This window comes from Cryptomeria japonica, chromosome 5 (genome assembly GCF_030272615.1).
Source record: "Cryptomeria japonica chromosome 5, Sugi_1.0, whole genome shotgun sequence".
Lineage (NCBI taxonomy): Eukaryota > Viridiplantae > Streptophyta > Pinopsida > Cupressales > Cupressaceae > Cryptomeria > Cryptomeria japonica.
The window spans coordinates 400369371-400391072 of NC_081409.1; the positions used below are offsets into that span (position 1 = coordinate 400369371).

Consider the following 21702-nt stretch of genomic DNA (forward strand, 5'->3'; position numbering starts at 1 on the left):
AAGTCCTATCTACCCTTTGCTATACTAAATTTTACAACGAATAAAAGATAACAGCTCAAAGACTGAAATAATCTATTCTTTTAACACAAAGACAAGAACTAGTGCAAGCTCAAAGACTTGCTGCTATTTCTTATCAAACAGTAATTTTTCCTCAAAAATAGACGCAAGCTCAAAGACTTGCTGCTCCTTCAAGAGAGTTTCCTATTTTAATTAATCTTCTCTACTTGCAGCTCAAAGACTTCAAATCAGATTGGACTAAGCTCCTTTAGAAACACTTTGCATAGAAGAAATAAAAGATTCAAACCCAAACATGTAGCTCAAAGACTCAAAACTTGAGTAATCCTTCTTTATTATTCTTCAAAAACTTTCAATCCACATACATAAGCTCAAAGACTTCTTCCTGTAAATTTGGCAGAGTTTTTGCTTGCTTTCCAAAAGATATATATTACAATAGACTCCTCCAGTATTTATAGAAGAGGAGCCTTGAGAAAAAGGTGGGAGGATCCTAACTAACTTGAGAGATTCTCTCAACCACCAAGACTCATTCAATAACTAACTGAGACTTCATTAACTAACTAAGAGTTACTCCAACTAACTAAGACTTATTCCAACTACAGTCCTAATCGGACACAACTTGTAGTTGTCTTACATGTAATTAAAAAAGTGCAAGTAATGTGTAACTTGCATTTTACAAAAAATATTTTTACATGTAACTTGTCAAAACAAAATTGCAAATGCATAACTAAAACTATTCCATGTGTCTAAAGACACGACTCTAACTGCATCATCCTTTGTCTGTGATGATCTTCATGTCGCTTCAGGATGCAAGAACTTGAAGTATTATAGATTGGTAAAGACATCTTGAACCGGAACGGGAACTTGCATCCTTGTCTTTTTGCTTGGGGTAGTACTAGCTTTTCAAGAGGGAACGGGCTGCCTTCCTCTTTTCATGTCATGACCATCTTTGTCTTGAAAGCATTCTATGCTCTCAACCATGAATTGTTGTTGTATCTCTTCTTTGTATCATCCTTCATTCTTGAAATCTTCTTGCAAAATAAGGCCCATGCCTTAATCCATTGATTTGGTAGATTGTGTGTGCAAACCGGACTGACAAGGGAAGGGATAAATTGATGCGAAAATGGGCTCACAAGTGAATTTCGGGTTTTGGAAGCTGCATTACATGTGTGGGAAAAACAAGAGCATTAACTTGCAAATGTGGGAACAAACATGCAACTTCATATGTGTAATGGGTAACTACAAGTGCAACTTGTAATTGGACCTTTAAAACTCATTTTCAAGTGTTTTTTGAGTGCATTTTGGACCAATTTCGGGTTCTGGATCGCTGACTGCAAGTAGACTTTAAATGGGGAAAATGAATGAAAGTGTGAAATGAGTGGATGAAATGGTATGTACGGATGATGGAAATGAATATGAAAATATTTTGGGAAGATCATCTTCAAGAAAATGAGAAGAACTTTCAACATGTAATCCGGTTCTAAAAACCTGATTACGAAAGGATAGGTATTTCTCATCTTTGCAACTTGGAATTTCAACAAAAGATGGTTAAATCTTTTATCCGTAAGGGAAGAACAATGATTTTCATCCAACTTGTAATCAGGATTTAAAATCCCGAATACAAGTAAAGAGGGAAAATGGGGAAGAACAATGCAATTCTAAAATTGCTATCAAAGGGGAATATCTCTCTCACAAAATCTGATTTTTGGGGAAGAACCAACCATTTACAAATTTACAACTAGAAAGGAAAAACAAGAAAACAAGAAAAAAGAAACAAGAAGAAAATAAATCTTACCTTGCTCCAATGTGAAAATGCCTCTCCAAAAGATAATCAATCTTTGAAATAAAGAAGAATATCTCTTAAAAAGAAATTAACCGTATTCCAAAACCCTAGCCACGTTTTTGAAAAAATGGCAAAAACTGAAAAACGTGGCAGCAAATGCATGAGAAATGGCATGGAAAATGGCCAAGACTCTTTCTAACCTCAATACCTTAGCATACCAAGCCAAAACGATTCATAACATTGCTGATTCGTGGCATTTTTAATGAAGAAAAACGTGGTTTTTTAGCAAAAACGTGTTTGCTGTTATAAACCTAAGAACCAGCAAATTTAACCTCCATGTGGCGTGAAAGGTGTCTAAAAATGCATGGAAATAGGAAGGAATCCAAAACGCCTTCTATCTCCCAAAAAATCTCCACAAAAATTTGCTAAAAATCTTCAAAAAACATGTTTTTCCTTGCAATTCGGGTTTTTTGGAACAAATAGCAAGTTTAAAATGTATGAAACAATGAAAATCGGGTTTTTTGGAGGATATGACAAGTTTAAAATTTCACTTTTTCAACATGTTAGGCAAAATCGGGATTTTTTGGCCAAATAGCAAGTTTAAAATGTCAAAAATGCACTTTATGAGCAAAATCGGGTTTTTTGGAGCAAACTGCAAGTTTTAAATACTTGTAAATGGGAAATAAAATCCCTACAACAAGTTATACTTGCTTGCACATATGTAATGGGGATTTAAAATCCCTATTGCATGCAAAAACCATTAAAGTAGGGATTTTTTGACCAAACTGCAAGTTTACTTGCACATATGTAATGGGGATTTAAAATCCCTATTACATGTGAAAACCATTAAAGTAGGGGTTTTTTGACCAAACTGCAAGTTTACTTGCACACATGTAATGGGGATTTAAAATCCCTATTACATGTGAAAACCATTAAAGTAGGGGTTTTTTGACCAAACTGCAAGTTTACTTGCACACATGTAATGGGGATTTAAAATCCCTATTACATGTGAAAACCATTAAAGTAGGGGTTTTTTGACCAAACTGCAAGTTTACTTGCAGTTGAGCCAAAAAATCCCTATTTTAACTAAAAATGACCAAAAAACAATAAAAAGATAAAAACAACAAAGGGGAAATTTAAAATAAATTACAAGTAACATATTTGAAATAAAAGTGCACATGTAATTGGTCAAAAATTCCCCTACAAAGACCAAAACAATGAATATCATTAAAACTTGCAGTTTGAAGAAAATTCTCCACCTGCAGTTGGGGTTTTAAAACCCGACTGAAGGAAAGACATAGCAAACGAACCCAGAATTTGATGAAATTCGAAACGTAGTTCGAGGATGGACTGAGGATTAAGCCAGTCCAAGGATTAGTCAAAATTTTGCCTCGGGAAGCGTGCCATAGAGTAAATTTTTTCATTTTTTCACAAAAATTTCATGTAATGGTCCTTCATTTTTGAAAACAAAAATGAGGACAACAGGGTGATCCCTATCGGCTATATTAGTTGTTGCCTTAACCAGGTTGATTCCTTAATATTTCAATATTAGTAGTTCTTCAAGCATTAGACATTGTTCTATAATCTATATATAAATATTTATTGTTACTTTTTTATTTATTTATATTATTATAGTTTTATTATTTATTTTTATCTGAATATTTTAGGAATATTATTAGTAATAAATATTAATAGATATTAATTAAATAATATATTTAATAAATAAATAAATTCCAAATAGAAATTCGTTGTGATTATTATATTGATTAATAATAATAATTATTTCATTTAGGATGTATATAACGCTCAAGGAGGGGACATGACAACAAAATTGTTCATGAATAGATTAGATGATAATCTAACCTGTTGATAGATTATTATGAAAATAATAACTATGTTCGAACTATGGAGATAGTTCGATCTGATTAATATGATTTTGCTGATCGTATTGATGTGCATAAAAATGTCATTCGTTGTTCTTACAAAAGAAGTCATATCGACTTTATATAATATAGTGATAGACTTCCAAATGATACGTGACTCCTAGCAAGAGTCATAACCAAACCGATTGAATCGGTTTATATATATAAACTGATTCAATTATAATCGGTTACACATAACAAACGACGATTAGTGTGAATCGATAATAATCATTGCAAACATATAATTACCCGATATAGTTTAAATAATGTACGATATGGAAGTCAGATATATATATATATATATTGGTCACAAACTTTTATATTGTATCCCAACTGTACTTCGATGATCTGCAATTGTATAACCTTTATATATATGTATCTACAAAGATCGTATCATCTTTGATATATGACACTCAAGGGTTTTCATTAATCGATTCCATTATCATCAGTTTATTATAACTGATGTCTCAGTCAGTCCTCAAGAATTATGACTGAAGCTACCTTATCGTCAACACTCCCTCTTAGCTAGGGAGGTATTCTTCTTATCCTTTATAAGTTATATCATCTTCATTGTGATGATTTTCTACAATAGCCACATCTATATGTGGAAGAGAAAGATATCACCTCACTGTGATATCAAGTGTTATGGCATGTCCACGGATATCATGTCACATGATATTGACCATAAATCTCTAATGTAATACCCACCATTATGGCTTGTCCATGGATATCACGTCTCATGATATCCACTATTATGGCATATTCAAGGATATTACTTGATGGCATGTCCACGGATATTACGTCACATAATATCCACCATGAATATCTCTTTATGTGAAATCCACCATCATGGCTTATCCACGGATATCACGTCTCATGATATCCACCATTATGGTATATCCATAGATATTACTTCTAGAGATATCAACCATCATGACATATCCATAGATATCACATCTCATGATATCCATCATAATGGTGTGATCAACCAATATTGTAAGATCGTCACCTCACAATGATATCCACCATGGCTCATCCAGAGGGTGAACACACAAGTACAAGAAGGTCATCATGGATTCTCTCATGAGATGTTGTCATAGAGTCACACACATGACATTAATCATGAACCATATCAGATTAATAAGTTGCATTAATAAGAGTTTACACTTTAAACATCTTATAGTAAGAAAGAATACATTAGTATAATAAACAATACAATCAAATCAATGATGCTGAGACTCAATCTCAACTAGGGCTATATTTTCCACCATACCAAGCTTATATCGAAAGTACACAAACTTTATTCTGGGGAGAGGCTTGGTGAGAATGTTTGTCATCAATTCATTAGTACCAATGTTTCTTAACTGAATAACATACCTTTCCACTTGATCTCCACATGCTTTGACCTTTCATGAAATACAAGGTTGGAGTCTGCGTCACTCTTGGTGCATTCCAAGCTCATCAAGTATTCATCTATCCAGAAATATCATGACTTAGGAGTCAGCATAAAGGGCCTTTCTGTCTACATGGGACTCCATCCCATGAATCATAATCCTTTGACTGATCACTAGAGAAACCATCTTGACATGGTCCACTCCCTTTGAACCAATATAACCAAGATCCTCGGATATCAATAGAAGCACATCCTCTTTGCTGCTCCCTCTGTCACGAAAGCATCCCCTGCTCACATGGTTCCAACCATGGAAGATATCTTGCTTTAGGGGACTCTCATCATCTGGTATGATTCTCATATGGTTGGAATTGTTAGATCCAAAACCACCATGGATCTACTATCATACGATCAAGCCCTAGGCAGGAATATGATCATCTTGAGATTTAGAACAAAATCCCCTTTCAGTATGCTCCCTCTCACTAACAGAGCCCTCTTGTCTCAATCTTGGCTTTGTAACCCTAGATGCTATCATTACCAGCACCAGTGCTTCTATGGCTTTCACAAGTGAACTGTTGCACCTCTGCAAGTAGATATTTGTTTTATAAAAAATGGAAATGCAAAATTTCAAAATCTCCACTAAAGTCCTCTGCATATTCCTCTTGAATTTCAATCTCTTTCATCACAAATCGAACTTCAAAACTCTATAGCCTGAAAAGCAACAAATTGTGATTCTAAAGATGTCCTAAATATAAGGGACAAATTTCTCATAGTAAATTGAAGAAATTTAAAACACAAGATATCCAAATGGAACTTGTCGTAAGCGAACATCTAGAGACAAAGTTGTTTCACAAATAACACGCATAATGTAATTGCATGAATTACCAAAAAACTACATATTAAATTCATGAACATTATTCAACCAAAAATGGAAAACTTATCTCTTTCAAATAAGAATGTGAATCCATCTGAATCCTTTTGTGGAATAGTCTCACCAACACCACAATAGAAGCTTGAGGCATAGTCCTGGTTGGACATTTCATTGTGTAGTGACCATATTTGTCACATCTAAAGCATTGGATTTCTGAAATGTGCTTCCTTCTTTTGTGTGTAGGAGCACCATTTGATTCCTCATCTTTCTTTCTTTTGGAGTGTGCTTTCTTACCCTTCTTCTTTGAGGAGTGTGCGGCAAGAACATGAATATCTTCATTTATGGAGCTTTGGCCAATGCCTCTTATATCCATTCTAGACTCTTCTTGAATGCAATCTTGCTTTAATCGATCTACTAGGAAGTTTTAATCTTGCACTTATCCCTTGAATAAATGCTTCCAATGAGGAGGGGAGACCATTTAGTGCCAGCATGGTTAAGTCTTTGCTCTCTATTGTGTGACCTATAGTAGAGAGTTGATCTTTCAATTCAGTGATCCTCATGAAGTATGAGGTGATGAATTCCCCTTTTGTCATTTTTACATGATGGAGTTGTTGCTTAAGAGCTAGAGCTCGGCTTGTGTTGTTTATTTCATAATGTTCTCTAATGTTTTGAACATGCAATAGGCAGTCTCCATCTTGGAGATAATTGGCACAATATGATCTTTCACTGAGTCAACTAACATCTTCATGGCGTTATTGTTCTTTCTCATCCAATGAATCTTTTCATCTTCTTCTTCTGGTTCCAATATGGCTTTCTTTACAAATCCATCTAATTCATTTTCATTTAAGGCCAGCATGATCCTAAACTTCCAAGATACAAAGTTGGAAGCCCCTTCAAGTCGATCCTCAAATCTAACACCATTCACCATTTTGAAGCGTAGATGGGAGTTGAAGAATTCGAGGATAAATAGAGGATGGATTTGCCTATATAAATCTGATCTGATCTTTTCCTTAACCTAGCTCTGATACCATGCTGAAATTCAGATCAGATTATAATGGCAGGTGAATTCAAAACTTTTATATATGTTTTGATCACAGTCACCAATAAATATTGGTCTCTAACTTTATAACAAAAGTGTTAGATCAGTCAAGTATTGTTTTCACTTTCCAAAGAAATGATTTTATAGAAGATGACTGAATTGGATACGCAATATAAATGAAGGTTGGTCTTCTATCTATATGTGCTTGATTGAAGATGTCAATTGTGTGCAACAAAATTGTTCATGAATAGATTAGATGATAATCTAACCTTTTGATAGACTATTCTGAAAATAATAACTATGTTCGAACTATGGAGATAGTTCGATCTGATTAATATGATTTTGCTGATCGTATTGCTGTGCATAAAAATGTCATTCGTTGTTCTTACAAAAGAAGTCATATCGACTTTATATAATATAGCGATAGACTTCCAAATGATACGTGACTCCTAGCAAGAGTCATAACCAAAGATATAAACCGATTCAATTATAATCGGTTACACATAACAAACGACGATTAGTGTGAATTGATAATAATCATTGCAAACACAATATTAACCGATATAGTTTAACCAAAGTACGATATGGAAGTCAGATATATATATATATATATATATATATATATATATATATATATATATATATATATATCTAAGTTACCGGTTCCGGTTCGGATTCGGGTACGGGTTCGCGGATTCGGCAAAAAAAATTTTCTTTTGGGTACGGGTACGGGTTCGTCCGTACACATATATATATATTTTAATTTTTTTTAATATATATATATATATATATGTTCAAACTTCAAACATCAAAATTATATATGTTCACAGTTCAAACATACAAATATGAAACATCAAACATACAATGTAACTTTCCCATACAATGATACATAGATGATAACAGATAAATCATAAATCAATAAATCATAAATCCATAATTGCCAATGCCAATAAATATTCTGATATTGATATATCATAAATCATAAATGTAATATCATATTCATAATTTGCAAAAAAGATAATATTCAAGTTTCAAGTTTCAAAATGTGAAAATGTCATGACACAATAAAGTATAAAGTTAAACATTCAAATTACAAGCCATCTATGGGATTTAAATTCCATATTCATCTTCATCTGAAGCATCCAACCCAAGCTCACGGTCATCAAGTGGTTCAAATTCAGCATCAATTGAACCAATATCAAATGGAATGCCACTCCCACTAGATATGTCTCTCTCAAATTCCATAACCGCCTCGTCTATAGAGACTTGGCAAAGTTGTGCAACTGTAGCATCTAAATCAGCACACTCAGGGGCTAGATCCCAATTCCTTGTTACACCCTCACTATATTCAGGGTCCTTATGTGACAACAAACGAAGGTTGGAGTGTACGTAGACCAAATCCTCAGCTTTCTTTGCACCCAAACGATTACGTTTGACTGAGTGGATGAAGGAGTATGTACTCCAATTCCGCTCAGCTGAAGAAGAACTTGCAACCTGTTAAAAGTTAAAACATAATTAGAAATTTACAAATTAAAATTATAAAATAAAAAAATGATAGCATCAAATGGAATTGGAAAACTATAAAAATAAAAAATAAAAAGATACATACTTGGGAGTTAAGTTTAATTGCAAGAGGCTGCAAGTAAATGGAGCCTTGACCATGTACATACCACCACTCATCAGCATCCATCCCATATCTAGCATTAAGAGCTACAACATCATGATTTTTTGCAGATACAAATTGGCCAAACTCCCTCATGACAATATTTCTTGTCTCCTCATCTTGATATATCTTTTTAAAGGCAGCCCTATAGCCAGAAACAACCTCTGCATCTCTATATGGTGGCACCCTCCTTGGTGTTGCAAGCATCTCTGCACTATAAAATTTTGGCGTCAAAGCAAATGCTAAGAGATGTAAGGGGGTGGTCATCTTGTTCCAACGGTCAACGACAATTTTCTGCACAACTTTGAAAAATGTTTCCGTTGGGTCATTTTCTTTTCTATTTATTACTTCTTTTATTTTTTCCACCATGCAATCCATGCCATCATAAATCTCGCCCAAACATGGGCGATTAGTATCAACATACCTGATCATGCGCATGATGGGCTCAGTGAAATTCAAAACATATTCCACATCATCCCACCATTTCTCACTAAGGATCAATGCTCTTACTTTTAGAGCTCTTTCTGTGTGGGACTGCTTCCATACACTCCACAAGCTGTTGATGACCATAGAACTCAAGGCGTCTCGCACCTTCAGAAGTCGTCTTAAGACGAGCGTGTGAGATGCAAATCGTGTTTCAGCAACCTAACATGACATAACAAAATACACAACATATATCAAATGCAAGTCTATAAAAAATACAAATTTAAAACTAAAAAATTAAAAAATAAAATTTAAAATTAGTAATTATAAATTACCTTCAACAACTCCAACTTGGAGAAGGTCCTGAAAATGGCTTGTGACATATGATGATTAGTCACAAACATTTGAATCTCCTCGCCCTCCGCATATAGTTTTTTCACCCAATCAATTTGTGTGCCAAACTTTTGCATGATTAAATTGAGTGAGTGTACTGCGCATGGTGTCCAAAAGATGTGACCATATGTAGCCTCCACTATAGTCCCTGCTGCCCTACAATTTTTAGCATTGTCAGTTACAACTTGGACGACATTTTGAGGCCCCACCATGTCAATGCATTCTATCAAGATATTGGCAATGAAACTTGCATGTTTCACTTGCCCCTCACAATCCACTGCTTTCAAAAACATTGCCCCTTTAGGACACACTGCTATAACATTGATCAATGGCCTATTTTTACAATCTTTCCATCCATCAGAAACAATGGTCACACCTGTTTCCTGCCATGTATCTTTGATGACCTTCAACTGTAACTCTATGGATGCTTTCTCCTTTGCCAATAAGGTGGGTCTCACCTTTTCATACCCTGGACAAACATAATCAGAAGGTGTATTGCAAAGAGTATGCACCATGTCCCGAAAGTAAGGTGATCTAACAAGGTTGAAAGGAAGCCCATTGCCATAAAGGCAACGTGCAATTTTGGAATCTGCAATCTCTCTCAGTTCATTTTTGAAGGCAAAATCCAATGGGCCTCTTTTCCGTGAAGCCACAACATTCTGATTCTCTACTGCATCAACTGGTGGGTTTTGCATGAAAGGATGTGAACCAGCTGGTCTTGTGGAGCCCATGCTACTAGAAGGCCTCTTAGACATTGAGCTTTGATGGACAAGAGGATGATCAGTCTTTGCTTTGCCACTTCTCCTATCAGCTTCCTCTTGTTCTCTAATATATCCCAAAACTAGAGCTTTTGGCAGCTCCTTGCCATCTGATCCCTTACAAAATTTTATTCCACACCCAGGGATGAAACAAAAGTGGCCTTTCACTCGATAGTATGAGCTGGTATACTCAGTGCCACAATGGTTGCATTGCCAAACAAAACCCCCACCACCAGACACTAGCTTGATCATTGTTGTATAATGCCAAAGTGGTGAATCTTGATCAATTTTAAAGGGGGTATTTTCATTTCGGACATTTGCAACTGAACTAGAGCTTGCACTTGCACTTCCAGTTCCAGCCATTATGTATGATTATATGAATAGTGCACCTAAAATGAAAAGAGAATGCACAACATTATTGAAAAAAATAATTAAAATTTTGGTATTATAACCCCATACTATGCATACAAAGTGTAAAAAAATATACAAGACTTCTTTAAAAAAAATTAAAAAAACTTTAAAAAACTTTAAAAAAAAATTTAAAAATTTGAAAAAAACTTGGAAAAATTCTTGAAAACTTGAAAAAAATTCAGATTCACTTACCTTTAATGGCTAAATCTTTCTTCTCCAGTGATTCCTATGCCTTTGATGCGTGTCTCACACCTTCGTAGTCGTCACCTTCGAAGAAAAATACAAAAACTAAGAACCCTGATTGTAGAGAAAAAATCTTCAAAAATGCAAGTAGAATAGGTTGAATGCATGTTTTGATGCATGAAATGCATTATAGAGGGGCGGATTAGGGTTTAGATGTATTTAGAAGATTAAAAATATTGTTTTTTTATTGTTTTTAAATGCTTTCTAACCCGTGGGCCCCGTTTTTGGGAACCCACGGGCTTGGGTTCACCCGGGTCCTCCTGGGTTCGCCCTGGGTCCCCCCCGGGTCCTGCCCAGGCGGCTGGGTTCCCTGTGGGTCCTGCCATGCAGGACCCACAGGGAACCCAGCCGCCTGGGCAGGACCTGGGGGGGACCCAGGGCGAACCGGACCAGGACCAGGACTGGGCACGGACCAGGACCAGGACCCAGGCAAAAAAGGGGAGAACCGGTATCATAGATATATATATATATATATATATATATTGGTCACAAACTGTTATAATGTATCCCGACTGTACTTCGATGATCTGCAATTTTATAACCTTTATATATATGTATTTACAGTGATCGTATCATCTTTGATATATGATACTCAAGGGTTTTCATTAATCGATTCCATTATGATCAGTTTATTGTAACTGATGTCTCAGTCAGTCCTCAAGAATTATGACTGAAGCTACCTTATCGTCAACAATTGATGCCTTCTCCATCATATCTTCTGCCCCTTTGTGTTTCCTATTATGGATTAAGGGCAAGATTAATAATTAATAAATGCTGTGGGTGGAAAACTCCTGGTTGGCCTCGCTGTTATTTTATTTATTTTTAGTTATTATTTTTATTTATTTATTTATTTATTTTCTTTAAATCTGAGTCAGCCCTATTCCTTCAGCCGTGCAATCATTATTATTTATAAGAATAGGCTATGATCAGTTCGGAGCAATGGCAGATAATAGCATTACTCTATCGACCAGCAAAGTCGTTACGATCTCTGAGGAGGTCTGCCTTTGCAAAGCTTGAATTTACAGTTTGAAATTTTTCTTCTGATGCCCATCTCTCCATCATGACAAACAAAAGTTCACTATTTCAATGGCTGTTTGAAATCATTTCGTATTATTTCCAGTCTTTGTTTTCATGCTATTCTATCTAAGTTACCGGTTTGGGTTCAGAGACGTGAACCCGATTCGTGGGTTTGGGAATTTTTTTTCTGCCTTTTGGGTTCGTGGGTTGGGTTCGTCCATATATGCAAAAATTTAAAGAAATATACAAAACTACAAATCTAAATACATTTTAGTATGCTACTTCATCATTGATCACTGCCAAATGCCAATTAATAAAGGCGGATTAGGATTTTTGGCCCCCAAAAGGCAAAAAAGAATTAGTTTTTTTAATATAAAAAAGTCACTTTTTGGTGACTTGACTGGCCCAGCCCGTGGGTTTGCTTGGGTCCGTGCTTGGGTTCGCCCGGGTTCGGCTAGGGTTCGCCATTTTGACAGTGGGTTCGTACTCGGTTCGCCGAACCCACTGTCAAAATGGCGAACCCTGGTCGGACCCAAGGCGAACCCAAGGCGAACCCGGTTCGTTTGGGCCCCAAAATAGGCGATCCTGGTAACTTAGGATTCTATCAATTTGGAATTTATTTGTAGCTACATTCTACCATGCAATATGACTCTGCTGATGTATGCCAACCTGCTCAGACTACACCATTTGATATGGTAGAATGTATCATCTCAGATGTGGAAGAATCACTTAATAGAAATCCCCTATTTATCTTTTGCATTTCTTTTTATCCCTCTATGATTTCACTAACCAAGTCATTTCTTCAAATCCAATCTCTCCTTTGACATCAATGACCATATCAGTCATCTATATAACTTTCACATCAATGACAATATTTCCAACAATCTCCACGATGTGCCTTCGATATCGATGACAATATTTCCAACAATCTCCACTATGTGCCTTCGATATCAATGACAATATTTCCAACAAGGTAATAGCGAAGGAGAATGTGATAGCGTAGTAGGAAATGAGGCATTGTAATATATTTTAAAGAATGATACAATATAATTGTCTTTTGAAGGGAGCTTTGTAGCAGACCATTCGTGATGTGAGAGGAAGGGCTCCCTCTCAAGAAATGTGGGAGACATTTTATTAAATTATTTGTGTTTTTATATAATAGTTGATAAAGATCCATATTTTATGGTTTGTTTTCTGATTCAAGGTAATCAATTATTGAATTCTTTTGCTTATTTTAGGTTGTTAAAGAATTAAAACAAGTTTATAAATATCTGTTTTTATCATGGTTACAATGTGTTGTGACCATTTCACACATCGCCCCATCAAAATGGGGACCCCCTCTCTTTTTTTGGTCCTGCTTTCTCTTAGCTTAGTTTTCTCTGCTTGCTAGGTGTTTTGAGTGAGTTAGTGATTGCCTAGGCTGGGTAAGTTAGGATTTCCTTCACAAAGCTCGCTTAGGGTTTCTTTCAAAGCCAAATTTGACCTGGGCTTGGGAGAGTCATTTGTTTTGTGCCTAGAGCCCTGATGTATTTTGGAGGGATTTTCGCCTTTGAAGGATGGAAAATGTATATTTTGCAAAGAAGTTGAAAAGTTTGAGTCAGGATGGGTCAAGGTTGTAAGTTTTTAGGCCCGAGTCTTGTCTTCTGTCGAGTCGGAGTCAATTGAATGAAGCCAGTGATCAAACTATAGGCTCGAAAGGCGAATGCTAGCATGAGCAAGCTTGGAGAGATGTAATTATAAGGAGTTGGCTTGAAAATTTGAATAAAAGGTTAAGGATGTGAGCCAAAACTTGAATTTCGCTCTTGACCCTTCCAAAGGGTCCAAAGCGAAATTCTAGGATAGATCCTGTCCTTCCAAGGGTACTTGGGCGAAATGGCTAAGATGTCTTTGTAATCCAAGATTTTGATCCAGGAACTCTTCAAAGTGGTTTATTAGAGGTATGACCAATGAGATTGAGGGAAAACTTTGAATGTTTGAGTAGTGTCTAAGGCAAATTCACCAATTTCGCTCCTTCTTCCAAAGGGTCCAGAGCGAAATTCTTGTAGGACCCTATTTCTTCACAAAGTCTTGAACTAAATGCCAATTTGAGGAGCAAATTCACTTGATGATGATTGAAGGAGGCTTGAGAACTTATGTCCAAAGCATGGAAAGGAGAAAGGAAGTGAGAAATGAGCTCAAAATATGAATTTCGCTCTTGACCCTTCCAAAGGGTCCAGAGCAAAATTCACATAACCTCTATGTTGCTACTTGTTATGGCCAAGTTTTTTACTTCTAAGGTATGGTTGGAAAGACTTTGATGTGTTCTTGCCTTTGAAAGGTGGATTGAGGCGATGGAATAGTGAAAATCAACCCAAAATAGGAATTTCGCTCCTGACCCTTCCAAAGGGTCCAGGGTGAAATCCTCAATTTGACCCTCTATTTTGCCTAAGACATTGAAAAGTGAGGATTTTGAGCTAAGTGGATGGCAAATAGACTTGATTGTGATGAGGAGAGGTGAGTTTGATCAAGTTTGAAGGTGGATTGAATGGAAGAAGTGTGAAATCAACCTAGAACAAGAATTTCGCTCCTGACCCTTCCAAAGGGTCCAGAGCGAAATTCTTCATAAACACTATTTTCCTCCTTGTTTAGGTCAACATCCTTGTTCCTTGGACATAGTGGGGGTAGATTGATGTATTCTTGCCTTTTGAGGTAGATTGGAGTTGAAGAAATGTAGAATCAAGCCTAAATCGAGAATTTCGCTCCTGACCCTTCCAAAGGGTCCAGAGCAAAATTCTCAAAATCTCCTTTTTTTTCTTCCAATTTTGTGTTAAACCAAACATTGACCAAGGTGAATTGAGTATGAAGATGTCCCTAAGCATGCATTTGAATGAGTTGTGATCACTATAAGTGAAGATTCTGAGCTAGAATGTGAAAATCGCTCTTGACCCTTCCAAAGGGTCCAGAGCGAAATCCTAAATAGGTCCTGTCCTTGGCCATGGTCTAGAGTGAATTTCTTTTTTCTGGCCTTCCTGAGAATCAAGCGAGTGTTGTCTTTATGAGAGAGGAATCCAAAGGTGAAAATCATGGCAAAGCAAGGTAAGAAGAAGGTAGAATTCAACTTAAAGGAAGAAAATCGCCCCTGACCCTTCTAAAGGGTCCAGAGCTAATTTCTTCACCAGACGCTATTCCTTGCTCCAATCTACAAGCTAGTGCATTTCCAATCAATTTCGAAGCCCAAAGACTTGTTCTTAATGACTTAAGGGATGAAGAATGAAGCTAAGTGAGGGAAAACAAGCAAATCATGAAATTTCGCTCTTGACCCTTCCAAAGGGTCCAGAGCGAAATTCTCAAAATCACCTAATTTGCTCATGTTTAAGGCCAAGATATGGATTCCTAAGGTATTGGTGGAGAGAAGACTAATATATTTTTACCTTGAGATGCAATTTGAAATAGGGAAATTGATGTCTTAATCATGAAAATCGCTCCTGACCCTTCCAAGGGGTCTAGAGCGAAATCCTTCAAAATCCCTATTTTTCACCTTGTTTGAGTTAGGTAAAAGGCAAGTTGCAAGGTCATGATGACAAGAACATTGAAAGTTAAGGATCAAGATGGTGAAATAATAGAAAAGTGGAGTAAATGGAGTACAATGTCAAACATCAAATCTTGAAAAAGCTTCAACATCTCCTAGGTTTGCCTATGCCTCTAAAAAGGATTCACAAGCAAAATTATTCAAGACACATTATACCTCTCTTAAATTGCTAATCAAACCTCAGCAAATTCGCCTTGATTAAACACTTGCCAAATATAAAATTTAAAAATTTCACTTTTGGCGCCCAAGTATTTTTTTTAAGCTTTATTAGTAAGTCGGCTAGCTTGGAGGTGGATTTTTCTAAATTTTATTTATTTATTTAAGAGGTCGGCCTCTTGGGAAAAGGGTAAAAGCGCCCTATAAAGAAAGATAGATTTTGAAATCTTTAATCATTCATTCACTCATTCTTCCTAAGCGAATTTGAGGAGCAGAATTGGAGAAGCGATTTACAGTAGGTATAGGCGAATTTCTGATTTAGGAAGGCTGGTCAAGGTCTTAGTCAGCAAGGGCGAACCTGAGGTGCAAACCTAAAGCTTTTGAACTCCTTTGAACATTACTTGGAAAGAAGGCGAATCCAGCAGCAATCTCCTTTTTTTACCCATCTTTTCAGGTTGATAGTTAAAATCGAGGATAAGGTATGTACAATCTGATTTTTGAAGATGTATTGAAGATCTGATTCAAATTTCTATATCGATTTTTTTAGGTTTAAGTCTTCAATAATCTAGTTTGATTCATAGGTGATATCATTTTGAAAATTCATAATTTTAAGGATTTATCATTTTATTTTCAAATTAAAGTTCAGTTGTTTCTTTAAAAGATCTCAAATCACCTATCTAGGGTACTATACTTAAACCTATCTTAAGCCTTTTTGTAGGTACCAAATGGCAGCCCCCAAGGCAAGTGGATCCGCTACCCGACAAGCTCTCATTAAAGAAGATCAAAAGAGTGACGACTTGGAGACAAGGATCGTATCCAAATGGAGCTGTATTGGAGACACCAACTTAGGGAACTTCAATGTGAAGAAGTTTCGGGAAGCACCCTACATTGGCAAGCCATCACCCATAGCCAAGAAGATAATTGAGAGTGGCATCATCAAGGCCGCAGGCTTCCCTCTCGCAGTCAGATGCCATGAGCTAATGATTGAATGTGCCAGGCACTATGATTCACATTCAAGGACAATCGTAGCCAAGGATGGAACTATCCTTGCCTATCTTTCAGAAGAAGCTATAAGTGAAGCTTTTCATCTTTCGGAACAAAGAGATATGATCTACAAGAGCTTAGAAGGAGCTAAGTCTATCTACGAAGATGACCCTGATACCTGTGTGAACTTCATCAATAAGAATTGGCTACTCAAGAGTAGGCCTCGCTTGAATAAGATACCCAATACGCCTCACAGAATTGATTTCCAAGAGGAATTCAGAGACTTGATAACCATGCTCAAGCGGATTATAGGTGCCTCTTGTTGTCCTCATTTTTGTTTCCAAAAATGAAGGACCACAACATGAAATTTTTGTGAAAAAATGAAAATTTTTACTCTATGGCACACTTCCTGAGGCCAAATTTTGACTAATCCTTGGTCTGGCTTAATCCTCAGTCTATCCTCGAACTACATTTCGAATTTCGTCAAATTTTGGGTTCGTTTGCTATGTCTTTCCTTCAATTTTGGGTTTTAAAATACCGACTGCAGGTGGAGAATTTTCTTCAAACTGCAAGTTTTAATGATATTCATTGTTTTGGTTGTTGTAGGGGAAGTTTTAGCTTATTACATGTGCATTTTTATTAAAAGATGTTACTTGCAATTTGTTTTAAATTTCCTTTCCTTATTTTGTTATTTTTAATTGTTTTTTGGTCTTGTTTAGTTAAAATAGGGATTTTTTCGCCCAATTACAAGTAAACTTGCAGTTTGGTCTAAAAACCCCTACTTTAAAGGTTTTTACAGGTAATAGGGATTTTAAATCCCCATTACATGTGTGCAAGCCTTTCTAACTTGTTGTAGGGATTTTATTTCCCTTTTACAAGTAATTAAAACTTGCATTTCTCTCCAAAAAACCCGATTTTATGCATAAAGTGCATTTTTGACAATTTTAAACTTGCAGTTTGCTCCAAAAAACCCGATTTTGGCCTAGTAAGTGAAAAAGTGGAAAATAAAATTTGCTATTTGTCCAAAAAAACCCGATTTTGGCTTTGTAAGGGAAAAGTGAAAATTAGAACTTGTCATTTGCTCCAAAAAACCTGATTTTCACTTGTTATGCAAAATCGAACTTGCACTTGTCTTCCAAAAACCCGAATTGCAAAAAAAAATGGTTTTTAAAGAATTCAAAGCAATTTTTTGTGGAGATTTTCTAGGAAGGAAAGGCGTTTTTGTTTCTACCCTATTTTCATGCCAAATGGAGGTTACATTGACTGGTTTTTTGCCCCAAATCAGCAAAAACGTGTTTCCAAAATGCCACATTTTGGGGGATTAGAACTTATTGAAGCTGCATTCTTCTAAATCGTTTTGAACTATCCTACCTAGGCGTGGAGTTTGGGATAAGATTTAAGCTATTTAATGATCCATCAAAGATGCATTGAATACCACGATTTTCCTCCACGTGATTGCTTTGGCTGCAAATTGGAAGGGTTTAATGCCACGAATCTTTAACCAAGTGAATCGTTTTTGCTTTCCATGCTAAGGCATTGGGATTTGAGGAAGATTTGACCTCTTCTTGTGCCTCCAAGTTTGCATTTTGTGGCACGATTTTTTGCTAAAGACATTTTTCGAAAACGTGGCAAGGGTTTGTGCATTGCGGTTTGGGTTTATTTATCAGTTTTCCTTCTTCTTTCCAAAGATTGTTGCATTTTTGGAGAAGCATTTGCATTTTCAAGAAAGGTATGGCTTCTTTCCTTTCTTTCTTTTTTTTTAATTTTTAATTTTCTTGTTTTCTTAATTTTCTTTCTTAGTTGTATTTTTAGCATGTATTGTTCTTCCCCCCAAAATTGGTTTTTGTGAGAGAAATCTTCGCCTTGGTATGCAATTTTCGAATTGCATTGTTGTTCCATAAAAAAAATTCCCTGTTTACTTGTATTCGGGATTTTTAATCTCAATTACAAGTTTGCTTGAAATTCTTGTTCTTCCCCTACGGTTAAGGAATTTAACCATTTTTGGTTGAAATTCCAAGTTGAAAAGTGTGAAATACCCCTCGTTTGCAAATTCGGGTTTTTAAAACTGGATTACATGTTGAAGAGTTATTCCCATTTTCATGCAACTGACTTTCTCGGATTTTCCCATTTCTATCCATTCATGTTCCCCATATCCGTACTTCCCGTTTCCATCATTTTCCGCAAGTCAAAATCTCATTTTTCGTCCATTTCTCCATTTTCGAATCTAGAAGTTTACTTGTATTCGGGTTTTAAAACCCCGATTGCATGTATGTCCTTTCCAACTTGTATACTTGCGAAAATTCTCCCAAGATCCGAAATTGGTCAAAGTCAAGATTTTTCCCTTTCTACATATTTCCCCTCTTCCTCTCACAAAATCGTGAAATTGAAGATATGAAATTTTTCCCATTTGGAGAAGGAAGAATGATATTTGCACCTGACTATGATGTTGCCTTAACTCTTTTAAGTCTTCATCACAGTATTCCAGGTTCACAATCAATTCAGATTTGCCGGCATCTCCAACTCCAAAGAAGATAAAATACAAATATGACAAATATCAGAACGAGGTTGCACCTTCTTAGATTTCTTCTCCTTTGGATCACATCAGAGACACAGAAATAGGGCATGTTGATCTGTCAGAATTCGTCAAAAGGGTAGAAGATCCACAAGATAATAAGTGGCAGCGGCTGTTGGACAGCCATATCCATCATGCATCTTCCTTCCCAGTGGCTGCCCTAGAACCTGAGTTCGTTCTTGCATGCGCCCATCATTTTGACAAGGAATCAAGAGTCATAAAAAATGATGATGGTGAAGCTATAATCAGTCTTGATGCAGATATGATCGAGAAGGTCTTCAGAATACCTCCTGCATCTGTTTATATGGAAATCACCAAAGAAAGTGCAGCGGAGTATTATGTAAAGAGGGAAAAAGATTACAAGCGACACATCAATTGGTGGATCCAAGAGCCACGAGCCTCCTTCTCAAGGTGGGCGAAGTTGTACCACTGCGATTTCAAATGGGAGATAGGAGATACCATCACTCTTCTTAGCAGGATGATGGGCCTTGAGCATTCCAATGTCTTTGAGCCATGGATGTACCAGTTCATTATGTTCATACGGCAGTCTCATCACATTTCATGGGGAGAAGTCATCAGTGATGCCTTGTGCGAACAACTTGCAGCAGTTCCTACCACCATGACCTTCTTCATTAATTTTTATTTGGTATATTTAGTAGCATCACTTAGACACTTTCCAAGTCTTTCTACCAAGGGTAATCGCTCACTTATACTAGTTTGGGAATATTATGACCAGTTGCCGTTGAGACCCAGCAGACTGCATTTCAGAAGAGTACAAGATGCATTCTTCGAATATTTCATGTGTCAGTTTGATAGAAATCTCAGGAACAAGAGAGTATCAGATGAGGCATGGGATAAGGTTTGCGAGTATGGATGTTTGTTTCTGCAGTTTCCCACCTTCACCTATATGAGGATCGGATGCTATGATGGTCAGCCATACATGCTTCCCAGATTCCCAACTGATAAGCTCATTCTTATGGAGTTGGGAAGACAGATCATGGCTGTCCACACTTTTCAGTCTGCTAAGCACAAGGTTGGAATGGGGATCTCTACCACAAACCGATTGAAAATTGGCTAGTACTCCCTTGTCACATCTGTGAAGGCTAAGGCCATGGAGACTGAATTGCAGGAAATCAAGCTTAAAAGGTTTAAACCTAGAGCTGATTTTGATTATAGGGGTATGAAGGAGAAGATCAAGAAATCCTTTGTGCATGTTCATCGCATTGAAGACATTTGGGTAGATCTCCGCATAGAAGCCGAAGTTCTGAAGATGGATTATTGCAGGCTCACTGTTGAGCAAATTGTTGATTTGACCTTGGCGGATATCCTACAAGGGCTGATTGGTGACGGGCATATACTTGATCCCGAATACATTTCACTGAGGGTTGAGGAAGCTCCACTTCCTTTGATCCAATTGTCACACAAGGAGTGCATATCCATCCTTGACATATTTTAGCCTATCTTGGCCAACACCAATGCATGGCTGAAAAGTAATGCTGTTAGACTTATTAAAATCAAGGTTGGTAAAGAAAATGATTCTACGGGGTCTGTTCGACATAAGTTTGAGATTCAGATTGACAACAAGGAGGGTGTTTCATCTTCAGGCACAATGATCAAGTTGCGAGTTAGTCGTGCAGTAGTGCTTCTTCCCGAGGAGACGACTATTCGTGGGAAGGAAAACTCACGTTTCCATGTTCAGGTAATTGATCTGGATAATGCAGAAGAGTGGCAGCAATCTGATGATGCTCCCAAATCTCCAGTTTCAGACTCGCCTCATGAGATCATTCCACCAGTTTCCATTGAGACGCCTCTTTCTCCTCCTGATTTGCTTATGGATGAGTCTCCTCAGAATGCTATTACCATTTCAGCATACGAGCCATCTCCTGATCATCAACAAGAGTGTGTGTCAAAAGTTCTTGAGAATATTCCTACTTGCATCCTATTATCAGAAATTGATACTTCCACTTCTGGTTTTGAAGAATTCATGAGGCAATCTTCATGCCCTTTGGTAACTGAGCAAACCATGGTCGCTGTCCAAACAGATATTCCTCCCAGGATGACCACGGCGATTCAAACAAGAACTGCTTCTCCTTTGCCTACGATTGTGACTGGAGGGGAGTTGATAACTTTGCCTCTATGGCTTAGTTCTTTCACCTCGAAATGGAAGAAGCAAGAAATCTCACCTGACGCCTTTGACTATCAGCAACTGAAACAGTCCAGATCTAAAGTTGCTAAGAAGGCCAAGACTATCTCCAGAGTAACTGTTGAGAGTAACAAGATGAAAGTAGCTGAAATTGTGGAACCTATTGCAGATAAGCCACTTGATGAAATGTCAGCTACTGATTATAAGGTTACAAGGATAGAGTTGGGCAAACAAACGCATGAGGTCATTAAACATGATGCTCAGTTTTCTGCTACTTCATTGGTGCAAAGCTGTGATGAGCTTCTACCAAAGAAAGACAAGCTAGAAGAGGAAAATCGACAACTTATGGCG

General features: G+C 36.8%; 2 protein-coding genes across 4 annotated transcripts in view; one reads left to right on the plus strand and one right to left on the minus strand.

The window, feature by feature from the left end:
• The window catches only part of LOC131076497 (phosphoinositide phosphatase SAC8), a 207863-nt gene that overhangs the window by 78998 nt on the left and 107163 nt on the right, over window positions 1-21702 (plus strand). The gene's annotated exons all lie outside the window — the stretch shown is intronic.
• LOC131064193 (uncharacterized) lies at window positions 8037-8828 on the minus strand. Its single transcript, XM_057998247.2, has 2 exons — window positions 8630-8828; window positions 8037-8514 (listed from the first exon to the last, which is right to left on the minus strand). The coding sequence occupies exons 1-2, from the start codon at window positions 8777-8779 to the stop codon at window positions 8131-8133; spliced, it is 534 nt and encodes a 177-aa protein (XP_057854230.2). The 5' UTR covers window positions 8780-8828; the 3' UTR covers window positions 8037-8130.

What these genes read in the sequence shown, in the direction of transcription:
- LOC131064193 (XM_057998247.2), bottom strand. Translation starts at nt 8,779, where the DNA reads ATGAGGGAGTTTGGCCAATTTGTATCTGCAAAAAATCATGATGTTGTA. An exon ending in CAATTAAACTTAACTCCCAA is followed by an intron (nt 8,515 to 8,629) that starts GTATGTATCTTT and finishes AACTTTTAACAG; the next exon opens with GTTGCAAGTTCTTCTTCAGC.